General features: G+C 43.3%; 1 protein-coding gene across 2 annotated transcripts in view; it reads right to left on the reverse strand.

The window, feature by feature from the left end:
• ACTN2 (actinin alpha 2) overlaps nt 1-16,783 on the reverse strand; it is a gene marked incomplete at both ends in the record, with an annotated part of 76,989 nt that overhangs the window by 31,320 nt on the left and 28,886 nt on the right. For both annotated transcript variants that reach the window (XM_082854638.1, XM_082854637.1), the window contains 5 exons: nt 2,609-2,687; nt 4,503-4,590; nt 8,833-8,919; nt 9,803-9,922; nt 10,846-10,960. In XM_082854638.1, the coding sequence (XP_082710764.1) occupies nt 2,609-2,687; nt 4,503-4,590; nt 8,833-8,919; nt 9,803-9,922; nt 10,846-10,960 (489 nt within the window). The remainder of the gene's footprint in view (nt 1-2,608; nt 2,688-4,502; nt 4,591-8,832; nt 8,920-9,802; nt 9,923-10,845; nt 10,961-16,783) is intronic.

Here is a 16,783-nt window from a genome sequence, read left to right on the forward strand (position 1 = left end):
GCTTCAACTCTGGGTAACAAAAATCTAGGCGATTCCAAAAGGAAGCATGAAACATACATTTTCCACATCTGGAAGGTGATCATGGAGAATATTTAGTACCACACTAACTTTGTTTATTTTTGTTTTAAATATAAGAAAACATGCTGCTTTCAGCATGTTTAGGTGAAACTTTTAGGTCACTAAAGAATATTACAAGATGGCTACAAAGAGCAAAAGTTAGGTTTCTAGGATGTTAAAGACCACAAGAAATGAAAGAAACTTAACATTATAAAAGAAAATTGTGAAGAAATTTTTGTTCGTCCGATTGCGTTTGTCTTCCACGGTAAAGCTGGTTAAATATATACGTAACGTAACAAAATACATTGAACCAGAGGTGTGTAAATGAAATACTGAAAAATTAAAAGAGGTATTTAACATTTCCTGTTTTAATCTTCTAAAGAGATTAAGTATTGTGAATCTGAAATGGGATGGGGGTATGTAAGACAGAAAAATCAAAATGAAAAGTAGTGTTAGTACAGGGATGACTGTAATGAATTTTAACATCAAAGCCATTTAAACATTTCAGAAACTGCAATGATTTGCAATAAGCACAATCATTTTAATACAGTGAAACATCTAAAACATAGAGGCTTCAAAAACATTCGGTGCTCAAGGAAGAAACCAAAGCAAGCTTCCTGGCCTCTCAGAGTTTACTATCATTTCAGGCAAAATGTTTCTTCAACTCCATGTTATTTTAACAAAGCATATAATCATTTCACTAAAAGCAGCCACATAATAAGGTGAGTCTTACCTGCATATTTTATGCAAATGTTTAGAAAACCAAATAGCTGAGTACAAGTTTCTTTTTGTTCTTAATATATAAGAAAATTTTCAGCATTAAAAACAGAGTAATGATTCTGAGTCTTTGTGAAAGCTATCTCACTTACACTGTAACTTAGATAAAATGTAGCAATTAAGTGTTTTCTTGGCTCAGCTACTGGTATGTGACCCTGGGAAGATTAAAGAATTCCTCCCTTCTTCATCTGTAAAACTGGGATAATTAGTACCTCCTTTCTAGATGCATGATATTATATAGTTTACTGTACATTTTGAAGATTGAATGACTGTGTATGTATAACATACATAAAATATATGTATTAATATTAACATACATATATGTACATAAAACGTTAATATATGTAATATCCACATATGTAACACATATTAATACATATATACTTATTTATTAACAGTGTCTAATCTAGAGCTATAGAAGTATTCACTGCTATGGTTAATTATTATCATTTTTCCACCCATCATAGGTGGCCAATTACCCCATCTGTTGACCTTTTGTAATAGAAACTGACCGTTATAAACTGCTAAGAAAATGAGGTCTATCTAGTATAATCCCTTCATTCTGCAAATGAGATAAAGAGTAACTGAAAAAAATATACACCGTCTCTATGTTTGAAACGTTTCAAAATAACTCAGGGATGAGAATATATGCTTGGGGAAGTCAAGCAACTCTGGCTGCCGCGTTCCCTTAGGCAACCTTCCATTCCTGTACGGCAGCTCTCATCTTCAGGATACAAGTACATTTTTCATGTGCTATCCTGTCGTCAGTGGAGAGAGGCCAGGGGAAGGGTGGTGAGCACGTGACAACTGCAAAGGTGGCAAAAGCCAGGACACTCTTCCTACTACCCCCTGTGCCACACGGGGAGGGCAGCATGCAGCAGGACCGGATTCCACACCAAACACAGCGACACGAGGTGCACGGCCAAGGAAGCACACCAGCAACCAGAGGAAATGTGCCCCACTACTCCTGGCAGGAATGGTCATGGGGCGGGCAACACTTTCCATCTTAAGTCTTTACACGGCATTATTTCTAGGACAGATGGACTGTCCACCACAAGATTTAGAAGGGGCCAGGATTTCTTTTCTCCATCACAGATCCCATGTGCAAACTACTTTTAAAGAAAGAATGTGCAGACTATTTGAAACTTAAGCACAATACAGCTTAAGCTTAAAGGGAGAATGAAAGTTTCCTCAGCTGAAAACATAAGTTCCCTAAGTTGAATTTTCTGAAAAGAGAGAGGAAAAAAAAATCCCCCAAACTTCTTTTCTAAGGGTGCAACTCATACCTTGTATCAATAGCAAGATAAGCATCCCTTGTGCAAGAAACAAGTTAATCAACTCTAAGTAAATATGTCAGCAACTAAATTCTTCAGAAAAAGGAATTTAAAAAGAAGGTTTGGGGTATTTGAACCTTTCTCCCCCCAGCCTGCCCGCCCTGCAGCAAAACAGACACTTCACTTCTCATATTTACAACCTGGGAATGTAAAATCTCTGAGAAACATGTGTAACAGCTGTCGTAGGAAATCAAGCCAAATCGACAAACATATCGTAATGTGGGCAGAAAGGTGACTTGGCTCTGGGTCTTGTCCTGCCCTAATTATAACAGGTGAGTACTTTCCCGCCACCCTTCCTGTTTTCATCCCGTGCCAGGCTAGCTGGGAGGGCATGCTGGCAGCAGCCTAGGTGTTGGTGTGAGTTCAATGCCAATGGGCTCACTTCCAGGACGACATGCTGGGGGCAGGGCAGACACAGCATGCCGGGCCCCGCAAATGACCTTGTTCAGCTTTGAGTAGTCAATGAGGTCGGGCCGGTGTCTGTGGATGAGTGCACAGAGTCCAAGGCCGTCTTTCCAGCTGCACGACGGTCACGGTCGGGAGGAACAGGAACACGGGTTAATGGACAGGCAGCAGCAAGGGGCTGACCTTGATCAGACGTTGGCCTGAAATCTCGGACCTGGGGCCCCAGGTACCTCCCTCCCTCCCCCACCCAGTGACACCCTGGCCCCTTCCCTGGACTCTCGCCTCCCTCCCAGGGTCTGCCACCCCCCTACCAGTCTCCTTTCCATCTACAGCTTCAGGCCCAGCCTTGCTGGGGACTCCCCCTAACCTCCCCGCACCCCCGCCGTGTCCTGCCCCGGTCCCTGCTGTGCTGGGAGAACTGGCAGGGACTGGAGGGAAGATGCCCCCTACTGTCCCCCACCTCCCTCAGTGCCCAGCAGGCCCGGCTTTCTCCTCTCTTCTCCAAGTCTCCATTCTAGACCTCACCCCCAGAGTCTGCCCAACAGACAGACACAAGGACATCCACCCAGAAATGCCCAGGACACACTTTCCTCCAAGAGCACACTCTCCTCCAAGAGCACACTCCTTAGTATACTCAGTACTCTCCGGTTCTCCTCTATCTTTCTTCATAAGGTTCCTTTTTGTTTTGGATTTCTTCTTTTAAAGGCAAAGATGTGTAAGCAGCTGAGGGACTTAGCAGGGAGGGTTTGGATTTCCAGTCTGTCTGCCCAGAGACACCAGCGCTCACTGTTCCCAGACACCCCCAGGCTACGAGCTCCCAAGTGATGAGCGGCGGGTTCACTGAAGGCCAGGAGCCTGTGCCTCCAAGGGTCGGGGAAGAAGGAGGCCCCTGGGGCCACACTGTCGAAGGGCTCGGGCCCATCTTGGGCCAGAAGAAGAAAAGCAAGAAGGTGAGTGGGAGGCCAGGCTGGGCCCTGAGACATTCTACCCAGCAGGTCCCACACCCCAATGGCATGTGATGTACGAACAGGAAGCCTCCTCCTCACCTGTGTGCACTCAGGGAGTGGCTCAGGGCCTAATACTACTTATCTACCTAGATTACCTCCCCAGTCTGTCCTGGTAGCTCGTCCATATCCTTCATTTCTTTTTTTTTTTTTTTGCAGTACGCGGGCCTCTCACTGTTGTGGCCTCTCCTGTTGTGGAGCACAGGCTCCGGACGCACAGGCTCAGCGGCCATGGCTCACGGGCCCAGCCGCTCCGCGGCATGTGGGATCCTCCCGGACCGGGGCACGGACCCGCGTCCCCTGCATCGGCAGGCGGACTCTCAACCACTGCGCCACCAGGGAAGCCCCATATCCTTCATTTCTTTTCTCTGATCTATGGGGCCCAGGGACCCATTTATATTCACGGGTAACCCACCACACAGAGGGAGAAAATATAAACACCTGACAAAAGATCTGCGCGAGAAAAAGACTGAAGCAAGGGACAATATCATGCTCTGAGGTTATATCTGGATTTCCTTCATCCAGTTCCCTACAGTTTTTCAAACATGATTTGCCTACTTCTCTCCAATCCCGGCCTACAAAGCTGACTGATGAAGCATCTTTTGGGCACGACAGAGAGGAGGGACGGGGTGGAGCTCGTATGTAGGATACGCAGACCCTGCTACGGTGTCTCCTTGTCACTGAGAATCCATCCCTGCCGCATCCCTGCATGATACTCACTTATAAACAGCGCCAGCCTCCCAAACCTTAATCCAACGTTTTCCCCTGAGAGACCCTAAACATCAATCATTCTAGAGCCTGAGCTCTACTACATACAGAAAACGCGTGTCAGACAGGAGGAGACACAGGAGTAAATAAACATTGTTCTCCCTGCCAACCCGGATTCCAAAGAGAATACCAGGACCCCAGGGCCCTGGTTGCGCACCTGGTGTGGAAGTTCTGAATGTTCACATTTCTATAAGGAGCGGTCTTCCTTTGACACCAAAGCAGCAGACCTTCTTTGGCAGAGGTTTCTGTAATGACAGCCAAGAAAAAGTGTCCACAGGGAAACACTCACCCTCACTGCTCGCTCACCCAACTTCTAGTCACTTGCTAAAGAGACCTCCCAGGGGGCCAACACCAAAGGCAACCTCTCTTCTCCAGTCTCTGCAAGAGGATGGAGCTGGAACCCTGCTCCCAGGGACTGACTTCTGAGGCCACTTGAAAGGACTTGAAAAGGACAGCGCAGGAGCTACAGCAAGTTATGACACGATGAATACAAAACTGGACTTCAGGGTTACTGCTAACGTACCTTTCGGATGAAAATTTGTTTTAATGTGCATAATTTATGACCTAACTATCCTGTCATTTATCTCAATTATAATTTATATTCTTAGGTAACTGGAATTCACAGAGGCCACTGTGTCTGAAATGTATTCCCTTACCCACTGATTTTAAAATACTTGAAGGCTTTTATTGGCAAATTCCAAGTTTGGCCACTTGGGTTCTGACCAAGTTAAGAAAGCAACCACGCCTGTGGCAGCCATGAAGACGTGCTGCTCAGATGTCCTGCTGCAGGGAACACAGGACAGAACTGATGTCCCAGCTACCACACTCTGAATCCTCCCCTGCATTCCCCAGAGGCCACACTTCTTCAGGGCTACTCCAGCCACAGACTGAGTGAGGGAGGGGCACCAGAGCTGGGCCATTCCTGCCACACATGGGACTCCTCTGAGAGCAACTGAGGCTGAAGAACTCCCCATTGGCCTGCTGACCCTGCCTGAGGACCACTTTGCAGAATGAGATTCTTCTTTCTCAAGCTCTTCCTTCCCCAGCACGGGTGTCAGCCAGGTGCTATGCCTGAAGGGGCTCTGCCATCTCCTGCTTCTCCCCACCCTTATCCTCCACAGGCATTTCCCCCAACAAATCTCTTGCATTTCTGCTATGGATGGAATGTCTGTGTCCCCCGAAAATTCATAGACTGAAGCCCTAACCCCCAATGTGATGATATTTAGATATGGAGCCTTTGGGAGGTAATTAGGGTTAGATGAGGTTGTGAGGGTGGGGCCCTCATGATGGAATTAGTGCCCTTATAAGAAGAGACAGCAGAGTGCTTGCTCAATCTCTCTCTCTCCCCCTCTCCCTCTCTCTCTCTTCCCTCCAATCTCCTTCTCCCTTCCCTTTCTTTCTCTGCCGTGTGAGGACACAGAGAAAAGGCAGCCATCTACAAGCCAAGAAGAGAGCCCTCACCAGAGACTAACTATGCTGGCACCCTGATCTTGATCTTCCAGGCTCCAGAACTGTGAGAAAATTAATTTCTGTTGTTTAAGCCACCCAGTCTATGGTATTTTGTATGGCAGCCTTAACAGACTAAGACAACTTCTAACACCATCTTGGCACTTGCTTGTTAGAGGACCCGAAGTTTTATACATCCAAACAGCTCCTCAAAGCCACTTACATAACTGGGATTCTGCTTGTATTTACATCTTAACAATTTAGAAAGCTCCTATGAACATGTGGACTCCTAACCAACATTGGGACCTGGCCTTCCATTTCAGTAAGAGCTTAAAGTTGATTTTTTCAAATCAAAGTAAGTATTCTGTAATTATTTATCTAAATTCTCCATTTCTAGTTCAGATTTTTCTTTGACCCATAACCCATATGAAACACCCCCCCCCACCCCTCGCAAACTTCCACATGCTCTAAGAATAATTTGAATGATTCCTGATCATGTCTCTTATCTACCAAATTCCTGTTAAGGAAAACGACTGAAAGTTCTAAGACTTTATTAAAATATTAACTGGTATAGATATCGAAATATGGAACTCCATACCCAGCTGTTCTGCTATACACACAACTGCCTGCCTTTGGGGTCCTGGCGAACGGAATTAGTAAGAAAAAGTATAACAGGAGGAAATAATCCAAACTTTTTTATAAAGTTTAAATGGCACTTAGATTAGAAAAGTAAACAGAGGTAAAGTAGATCAATACAAGCTTACAACTGCCACTTAAGCTTAGATTTATAAGTCATTGAGTTTCACTTAATTTCTTTCTGAATACGTCTGAACACTCTTATGCTATGAATGTTGAACAAAGTTTTTTCCTTACTGGATTGGCTACTCTAGCAAAGCTGACTCTCTCCCACCCCAAGTCCATTCTGAGGCATTCAGCAAAAGGTTACAAGCCTGTGCCACATAGTACATGACTGTGGTACCTCCGCCCTGCCCCCGCAGGTGTAGGTTAAACCTGAGAAGTCCACACACAGAACCCTGATGGTGGGTATAAAAAGCATGTCATAAATAGGTAATGTCATTGGTTATTCCATCATGAAAAACCATAGGATGCACCAAGAAGCCCCATCTACTTGGGCATCTCTGCACTGCCCTCACCAACAGGTATGTCAATCTCTCATTTCCCTTCTTCGAAGGGGTCCATCATTCTGTTGACGGAGACTGGCTCCTCAAAGAATTCAGTTTAATAACAAGGTCATTTTCCTACATAATATACATCATCAAAATAAATTAGACAATTTTTCTGTAGATTTACAGAAATTAAGTGAGGTTGTTAAGAAATGACCCCACAGAAGTAAAACAAATAAAAATATAAGTTAGCAAACTAACTTCATCTGCTGTGTGGGACACTGGAAGACTTCTGCTTGAAGAGATTTAAGCACCTTGTCAGTGATATCGCACTTTTGAGTGTTTATTTCTTAGTCTTTTGAAAAGCAGATTAGTATATCTTTCTATCATAATGTTTTATGAAATACTATGCTTTAAGTATCTCATCTTGGGCACATAAATAATAAATTGGGGAACCTCTAATGGATCACACCATTCATAGTTACATTTGAAACAGAATTAAGTTTTCAATTAGTATTATCACAATTTGAAATCTGTAACCAATCAGAAGAAAACCTGAGGTCAAGCTCACCTCTGTAATATTTGTGGGAAAAGGATTTGCTAGTGTAGCAAATGCAGTGGTATGAACAAGATTTTTAGAAAATAATATTTGTTCTATCAAGTGGGCTCAACTGCTTAAATATTTAAATGCCGAAGTATATAAAACTGATTAAATGATTACAAACTATTCTTTTTTAATAAAGCAGGAACTTTTAAAAAGCAGATTATTATTTTCACTAGCATGAAAGAAAATGTACTTTAATAAGAGTACATTGTATGAAAGTTTTCAAATTCAGACTCTTCATAAATTCGAGCTGGCTGTTATTTCTGAGCCTGAATTCTTGAGGTTTTAATATCATTTTATCTTAGTTTGATTTTTAGAGGGCATAAGTAAATTCCTGGACAGAATTATGAACCACGCTCCCAGCCCTGACCATTTGGGTGCGTGGTTGCCTTCTAGGTGACAAAGTTAGAGGAGACTGCCTGGTTGGATAAGTCAGACCACCCTTAAGTACATTCTTTTCTTCTTTTTTTCATATTTATTTATTTATTTGGCTGTGCTGGGTCTTAGTTGTGGCATGAGAACTCTTAGTTGCAGCATGCATGTAGGATCTAGTTCCCTGACCAGGGAACGAACCCAGGCCCCCTGCATTGGGAGCGCAGAGTCTTAACCACTGTGCCACCAGGAAAGTCCTAACTATGTTCTGCAGCTATACCTTTTGTGATTTGAGTGCTAAATAGGCCAAGTTCTAATTTTAAGAATGTCAATTTGACACTTTTGACAGTGCTGAATTCATCAAAATATTTTGGAGTGCAGTGGGCGTAAAAGACTAAAGAGCTGCATCTTCAGTGGCAGTGCTGAGGATTAGGGTTATGTTACAATGATGGAACAGTTATTGGGCCAATGACACAATGACAATAGATATTTTGTTTAAAAAAAGGGGGGAAGAGAGGGAGGGGAGAGAGAGAAAAAAAGAAAGAACAAATGAACAAACTCAGATTTCAATCGATTATCTTTCAGCACTTGAAGGAAAGCGTTTCAAATGTTTCAAGATCTGAGTCTAAAGAACTGTTATAGTCGTGAATCTACTAGTATAATAAGCCATAAAGAAGCTCAAAAAATGCTCATTTTAAAAAGCGACTTCTGTTCTGAACATGTACTCATCTTTTCCAAAATGATTCCAATCCCATGAATGAAACAGCATTGCTGGGGTCTTTTTTTCATACAAATAGAAAATTTGTGAAAACCCAAGTCGCGTATCTTTCATTCAATCCAGTCAATTTTACAAAAGCCTATCCAAACTCAACTTCATCAGCTCAATTTACAAATTACGCTAAGTATCTTAATACGATCAGGTTTTTAACCCTGTCCTTTACCTTCAACGGAAATATCCTGAATAGCAAAGCGCAGGATGATGGTCCAGATCATACCCAGCGTCATCTTCACGTTGCCGTCAACAATTTCTTTAGGTAAGAAGAAACAGCAACAAATGAGGGTAAAGATAACATAATCAGCACATAAAGTTTTCCTATAAGTTATGAGTCTCCTGTAAAGTTTTGACTGCAGAGCTACTGGAAGATACACATATGCAAAGACCAGTTTCTGTTTGTGTAAGTGTCGCAGCGTGTCTAGTTATAAATGTGGTATTCATAACCAAATGTCTACAGTTTAAATGAGTTATGAGTTAATGATGAACACAAAGCTTGCATATGCAAAGTCACTGAAAACAACCCAGGGGTTTCCAAGGTTTACAGACTAGATGAGCCAAGGTTCTAAATAATCAAACAGAGAGAACACTGGGTCATCTTTACCCTGATCCCTCTTCCCGAGCTCCCCAGTCGGCAGGTTCTCGGGCTCAGTTGTAAAGATTGAGAGGCAGGGCAGTCTCAGCTCCTGCCAGACTCACCCGGACTCCCAATCTCCCACAGAGAATGGAGATCCTTCCTACTAGTTCTTATTAAGAGTCACTGGGATGTACAAGTTCTTTCTCATTTGGATGATCAGTTTGAAAAAGACAGCATCATATTTGACTCCTTTTTTTTGGCCACACCATGCAGCATGTGTGATCTTAGTTCCCCAACCAGGGATCGAACCTGCGGCCCCTGCAGTGGAAGCTCAGAGTCTTAACCGCTGGACCACCAGGGAACTCCCTTGACTCTATTATGTACAAATGATCCTAGAGCCTTGTCTCCCGTTCATGGTGCCTGCGGAGAGCCTGTCAAGAGAGGCTGACACAGGAGATGGGGGGAAGGAAGGGGGGAGGGAAGCAGGCATCCAGCTGCAGGCCCACTGCCCCACGGGGAGGTCTGTGCGCGGTCAGGGTCATTCGCATCACACCCCATTTACCTTCCGCTCCGATGGACACCAGCTTCACGCCTTTGCTGGCTATGTAATCCAAGGCTTTGTTGACGTTAGCGATTTTGTGGAATCGCATTTTTCCTCGGTCAGGTTTGGGCAGCCTTTCCCCTGTTGGATGAAGAAAGAATCATGTAGACACAGAGAAAGGAGACCCTTGATGCAGAATCAAGATGCCAAAATTCAGAGTCCGTGCCCTCCTTAAATGGGAATCATTATTTGACTGTTCCTTATGTGTTCTCGGTTTCTGTAAATCACAGGACTTTCAAGGTCAAATGGACCAGAAGGGAGCTGTGCTATTAAGGCCATATGCTTTTCAGATTTGCTGGGAGAGTCCGGTTTGGTCTTTGAGCCAAAGTACGAATGAGTAAGAAAGAAGCTGGCTGGTGCCCCTGCAGCATTCAGAGGTGCTGACCAGCTGTGGGAGAGAGTCAGGGAGCTTTGTTCAAATCACAGGGTTCATCTCAGATGTGGAGTTACGGAGATACCTGGATCAAGGCCACCCTGCCCTCATCCTTCCCACTCACACCTCTTTAATTAAGCCCGATCCACTCTCCAGTCCACAGTCTAAACCAGCCAGCTGAAATTTAGGGCAAAGGATAACCCCTCTGGGACTTGAACTCCTGTTTTCAGAGTTAAGCCAACATGTACACTGGCCTTCGGCATGAAAGACAATTTCTGGAATACACACTAGCTGGACTTAGTGGAGAGGGCAGCCTGGTGGGCAGTCATATAAATGTCATTTTCTCTTCTCTTATTCTGTTTTGAAGTGGGTGGTAGAAACATGATTTTAATAAGTCAATTTTAAACAGAATTCACTCCTTTTTTAGAACAGAAAAATAACTCCAGGCAGACCGCTCTTTGGAAAGGTTTGCTTTGCCAATAATACCATCTCCCCCAGCCAGGTTCAAAGGGAGCTTTTTTTTAAAAAAAAAAAGAAAAAAGAAAAAAAAAACAGATGCGTATCTACTGCTCGGACATAGAAGTACATGCAAGATTGGGTATAACATGTATGAAAAATGTTTAAGACTCACCTGAGATGACTTCCAAAAGCAGCATGAGCTTAAGGCCATTCCGGAAGTCTTCCTCGATGTTCTCGATCTGAGTGCCAGCTTTCCTGAGGTGGGAGTTACACCAGGCAGTGAAGGTCTGCAACAAGAAGCAAACAGTGCTGAGCACAGCCCCATCAGCACTCAGAGCCCCTCCACATGGACCATGCCTGACATCTTACACATCGTGGGGAGAACAGGAGGCTGGGGCATCCTGGACCTTTGAGAGAGAGCAGACCGAATTGGATGGAAAGCATGATTTGAGCCCTGAAGGTAAGATTTTAATAAACTTTCTTCTTTAGAGACAAAAAAAAAATCATTTTTTGGGTCTAACCACCTGAGGAATTTTTGCCTTCAGTTTAGAAAGGTAACACATTTGGGATTAACATATACATACTACTATATATAAAATAGATAACCAACAAGGACTTACTGTATAGCATAGGGAACTACACTCAATATTTTATAATAACCTATAAGGGAAAAGAATATATATATATTATATATATATATATAATATATATATAACTGAATCACTGTGCTGTATACCTGAAACTAACACAACATTGTAAATCAACTATACTTCAATTAAAAAACTAATAAAATTTTTTTTAAAAGATACCATGTTTACACCTATGCCTTTGCCTTCTGAAAACCTCTTATTCTGTAGGAAATTAGGATGTGCTTATTCCCTGCATACAACAGAAATCAGTGTGCTTGCAGAATGGATGAATAAATTATGCTTAAAGAATGTTCAAAATGTCGTACTTTAGAGCAGAGGGTGGGCGGCATTGTGCAGTAGAAAGGGGAAGAGAAGAGGGACCTGTAACCACTAATTATCTACAACTAGTTTATCCTGGATGAACAACAGTTTTAAGCTAGTAACTGAATCAATTAAACAAATTTGCAGTATAGTCAATCATTAATAATAATAATAGTAGTAGTAGCAATAATAATGAACTCCTACTGGCATATTCCAGGTCCTGGGCTAGACCCCGGATTTCAAAGACAATTAGATACAGCCCTGCCCTGGAAGGGCTCAGAGGCTAGTCATGTTAACAAATAACTAGGGCAATATTAAGCAGAAAGATGAACTCTATACTAAGTGGCATCCAAAGTCATTCTGTTTATTTTTCAAACTTCTTTTAACTTGGTTTCCACTTGTGCACTATTTCCTGCCAAAACCAGATTAGAAATGCTTCTGGCAGCTGCTGGCTAAGAATGCAAACTGTGCCCTTGTCACACAACAGCTGCTGGGCTCCGGAACAAAGTGCCCGCACATTACGCTGCAGCGAGACAGACAAACAGGGTTTGTGTTATAGATGAGAAGACGAACCTCTCAAAAATAGAGTTTTTCCAAGTAAGACTACAAAAAGACACAGTTTTCCATAAAAATGATTTTTCTGGGTAATAAAAAGGATTTTCAAATCTGACTGACGGGCACTTATTTCAAGAAATATGTGATGTTATTTGCAGCAACATGGATGGACCTGGAGATGATCATACTAAGTGAAGTAAGTCAGAAAGAGAAAGACAAATACCATATGATATCACTTATATGTGGAATCTAAAATAGGACACAAATGAACTGATCTACAAAACAGAAAGAGACTCACAGATACAGATAACAGACTTCTGGTTGTCGAGGGGGAAGGGAGCTGGGGGAGGGATGGATTGGGAGTTTGGGGTTAGCAGATGCAAACTATTATATAGAGAATGGATAAAGAGCAAGGTCCTACTCTGGGATGAAGTGAGAGAGTAGCGTGGACATATATACACTACCAAATGTAAAATAGCTAGTGGGAAGCGGCTACATAGCACAGGGAGATCAGCTCAGTGCTTTGTGACCACCTAGAGGGGTGGGATAAGGAGGGTGGGAGGGAGACGCAAAAGGGAGGGGATATGGGGATATATGTATACGTATAGCTGATTCAATTTGTTATAAAGCAGAAACTAATACACCATTGTAAAGCGATTATACTCCAATAAAGATGTTAAAAAAAAAGGTCCTACTGTATAGCACAGGGAACTATATTCGATATTCTGTGATACACCATAATGGAAAAGAACATGAAAAAGAATGAATATAGATGTATAACTGAATCACTTTGCTGTACAGCAGAAATAAACACAACACTGTAAATCAACTGTACTTCAATAAAATAAATTTAAGAAAAAGAAATATGTGATGGCATTAAATTCTAGGATAAAAAGAAAATATAGGTATTTTCTTGGATTTCCAATAATAAATGTTATTGTGAGAGCCAAAACTAATAGTTATTTCTCCTAAAACACATCTAAACTTTAGTCAGGTCTAAACAGAAGAGATACTCTAAGTCATATACTCTAGGTCTGCACCCAATCAATATGGTAGCCAGTAACCATACTTGGCTATTTAAATGTAATTAATTAAAATGAAAGGAAATTAAAATTTTAGTTTTCCAGCTGTACAAGCCATCTTTCGAGTGTTCAAAAGCCACATGTGTATAAGCACATCTGTACTGGATGGTGTAGATGTGTACGGAACACTTCCAGCATCACAGAGAGTTCTATTGGACAGTGCTACTATACATAATCAAATTTTGTTTTTTGAAGCTAAGATTATTAACAAGAGTCTATTATTACCTGGGTTCAAAATTCAAGTGGTACAAAAAGGCATAAAGTGGAAAGCCTCCCTCTCACTCCTGTTTCCAGCCACTGAGTTCCCTTCCCCAGAGGGAACAACAAAGAGATTCAGTGTCTTGTGTTTCTCTTCAACAATATTGTATACATACGTACACACAAAGGCACACACATCTTTTTTCTATCCCTTTAACACAAATCATAATATACACATTGTTCTGCACCTGGCTTTTTTATATTTTCTAAGAAAACTATAACCTAGGGTCATTCAATATCAGCAAAGAGCATTCCTCTTTGTGGCTGCATAGTATTCCACTCTCGTGACTATACCACATTTATTTTCTAACTAGCTCCTTGGATGGACATTTAGGTTGCTTCCAGATAACTAAGTTCATACAGTGAAAAACTTCCCAGGCCCCATTTTCAGCAAGCAAAACTACTTTAAAGGTTTTCTGTTTGTTTTTCTTTTTTTTTCACAATACTGAGACTAACCATATACATAACCTTTTGGGGAAGGCACAAGAGAACAGTGGGTTATGGAACTGACAGAGAAAAAAATATAATGATATAAAATATTTATTGAATTATCTTTATCTATACTCTAATTAAAAATGGGCAGGGCTTCCCTGGTGCCGCAGTGGTTGGGAGCCCGCCTGCCGATGCAGGGGACGAGGGTTTGTGCCCCGGTCCGGGAGGATCCCGCATGCCGCAGAGCGGCTGGGCCCGTGAGCCATGGCCGCTGAGCCTGCGCGTCCGGAGCCTGTGCTCCGCAAAGGGAGAGGCCACAACAGTGAGAGGCCCGCGTACTGCAAAAAATAAAAAAATAAAAAAGGCAAATATTGCTGGTATAAATTACCTTATTACCATGTTATTTAAGCCCCTTCATAATGTAAGTATCAGAAGCACTTCTGGATAGAACCCCAAAGCTTTTCATGAAATCAATGCAGGTTTCCTGACCCCCACTATGGAACACTGTGAACATCTGCTGGATACCACCTTTTTTTTTTTTGCCGTACGCGGGCCTCTCACTGTTGTGGCCTCTCCCGTTGCGGAGCACAGGCTCCAGATGCACAGGCTCAGCGGCCATGGCTCACGGGCCCAGCCGCTCCGCGGCATGTGGGATCTTCCCGGACCGGAGCACGAACCCGTGTCCCCTGCATCGGCAGGCGGACTCTGAACCACAGCGCCACCAGGGAAGCCCCTGGATACCACCTTTTTATAGGTATGCATGTGATGAAGGTAACTTACCACAGGTAATTATTTAGCTGTGCAAATCCAGAGAATGAACTGAATCTACCAGGTCAATTTTGTCAGTTAAGCCTAATGAAGTTTCGCTTTCTTTAATGAGTATTCCGAAGAGCTAATAAAGGTGGCTGACTAACCAACTCAAATGCGAAAAAGGACCCCAAGGCTCTGTGATAATAGCTTGCAAAGAAGCCAGTGCACTCTGAAAAGGAATTTTAAGCCTTATTAGACTGTTTAATTTTCATTCTATTTACAGTTTCCATTACCACGGCCTACAGAGACTGTTCCTATGCCTTCCCCATTGTCCTCAGCTTCTGTGAAAATCCCGCTAATCGTGGAGGAGATAAAAACAAAAGCCATCACAGCAGCAACAAAATCCCACATATTGTACCTATAAGATTTCTTTGTGGGGACATCCCTGGTGGCGCAGTGGTTGGGAATCCGCCTGCCAATGCAGGGCACACGGGTTCGAGCCCTGGTTCGGGAAGATCCCACATGCCGTGGAGCAACTAAGCCCGTGCTCCACAACTACTGAGCCTGCGCTCTAGAGCCTGCGAGCCACAACTACTGAGCCCACGCGCCTAGAGCCCATGCTCCACAACAAGAGAAGCCACTGCAATGAGAAGCCCTCACACCACAACAAAAAGTAGGCCCTGCTCGCCACACCTAGAGAAAGCCCGCGCACGGCAAAGAAGACCCACTGCAGACAAAAATAAAATAAATTAATTTAAAAAAAAAAGACTTCTTTGTGGATTTTCTTGCTCTTTGATGGCAACATGCATCTTTAAGTTCCCCGTGAACTAAATCTGGGAGAAATCAAATGGAACCAATGTAGGTCCACGTGGTTTTGGAGGGAGGCTCCTTGGTTCAAACCATATTAGGAAGGCAGGTGTCCTTTCTTAAAAGATATGGTGTTGGGCTTCCCTGGTGGCGCAGTGGTTGAGAGTCTGCCTGATGATGCAGGGGACGCGGGTTCATGCCCCGGTCCGGGAAGATCCCACATGCCGTGGAGCAGCTGGGCCTATGAGCCATGGCCGCTGGGCCTGCGCGTCCAGAGCCTGTGCTCCGCAACGGGAGAGGCCACAACAGTGAGAGGCCCGCGTACCGCAAAAAAAAAAAATAAAGACATGGTGTTACAAACCAGACAGAGACCCTCAAGGAAAGAGGCCAACGTCTCCCCAGCCCAAAGCTCACCTCAGAAGCTGCCTCATCACATCTGAGGTCCTCCAACCTCCTCCCTTGCTTCCAACTCAAATCTTCCTCTACCTCTCTCCTAGAGAAGAGCTTCTTCCCTGCCCCTGTTCACCTAGTGATAAATACATACACTTTTTGCATCTTGAAAACAAACACATAAAAAAACCTCTCAGTGGCTTCCCTGGTGGTGCAGTGGTTGAGAGTCCGCCTGCCGATGCAGGGGACACGGGTTCGTGCCCCGGTCCGGGAAGATCCCACATGCCACGGAGCGGCTGGGCCCATGAGCCATGGCCGCTGAGCCTGCACGTCGGGAGCCTGTGCTCCGCAACAGGAGAGGCCACAACAGCGAGAGGCCCGCGTACCGCAAAAAAAAAACAAACAAAAAACAAAAAAAAAGAAAAAAACCTCTCAGAGCCACACAAAGAGAACCAGGATGGGAAAGCATGAACCGCCTACCCGCAGACAGGAAAGGCTGATGCTTCCAGTCCTTCTCACCCTTCAAAGACGCGCACGACAAAGGGAATGATGGACCTAGAGATGATCATACTAAGTGAAGTAAGCCAGACAGAGAAAGACAAATATCATGATATTGCTTACACGTAAAATCTAAAAATAAAAAGTGATACAAATGAATTTATATACCAAACAGAAGTAGACTAACAGACCTAGAAAACAAACTTACGGTTACCAAAGGGGAAACGGTGGGGGGAGGGATAAATTAGGAGTTTGGGATTAACAAATACACACTACTATATATAAAATAGGTAACCGACAAGGACCTATTATATAGCACAGGGAACTATACTCAATATTTTGTAATAACCTCTAAGGGAAAAGAATCTGAAAAATAGATATATATGTA

Source organism: Leucopleurus acutus (assembly GCF_964270905.1).
Source record: "Leucopleurus acutus genome assembly, chromosome: 14".
In the NCBI taxonomy this organism is placed as follows: Eukaryota; Metazoa; Chordata; class Mammalia; order Artiodactyla; family Delphinidae; genus Leucopleurus; species Leucopleurus acutus.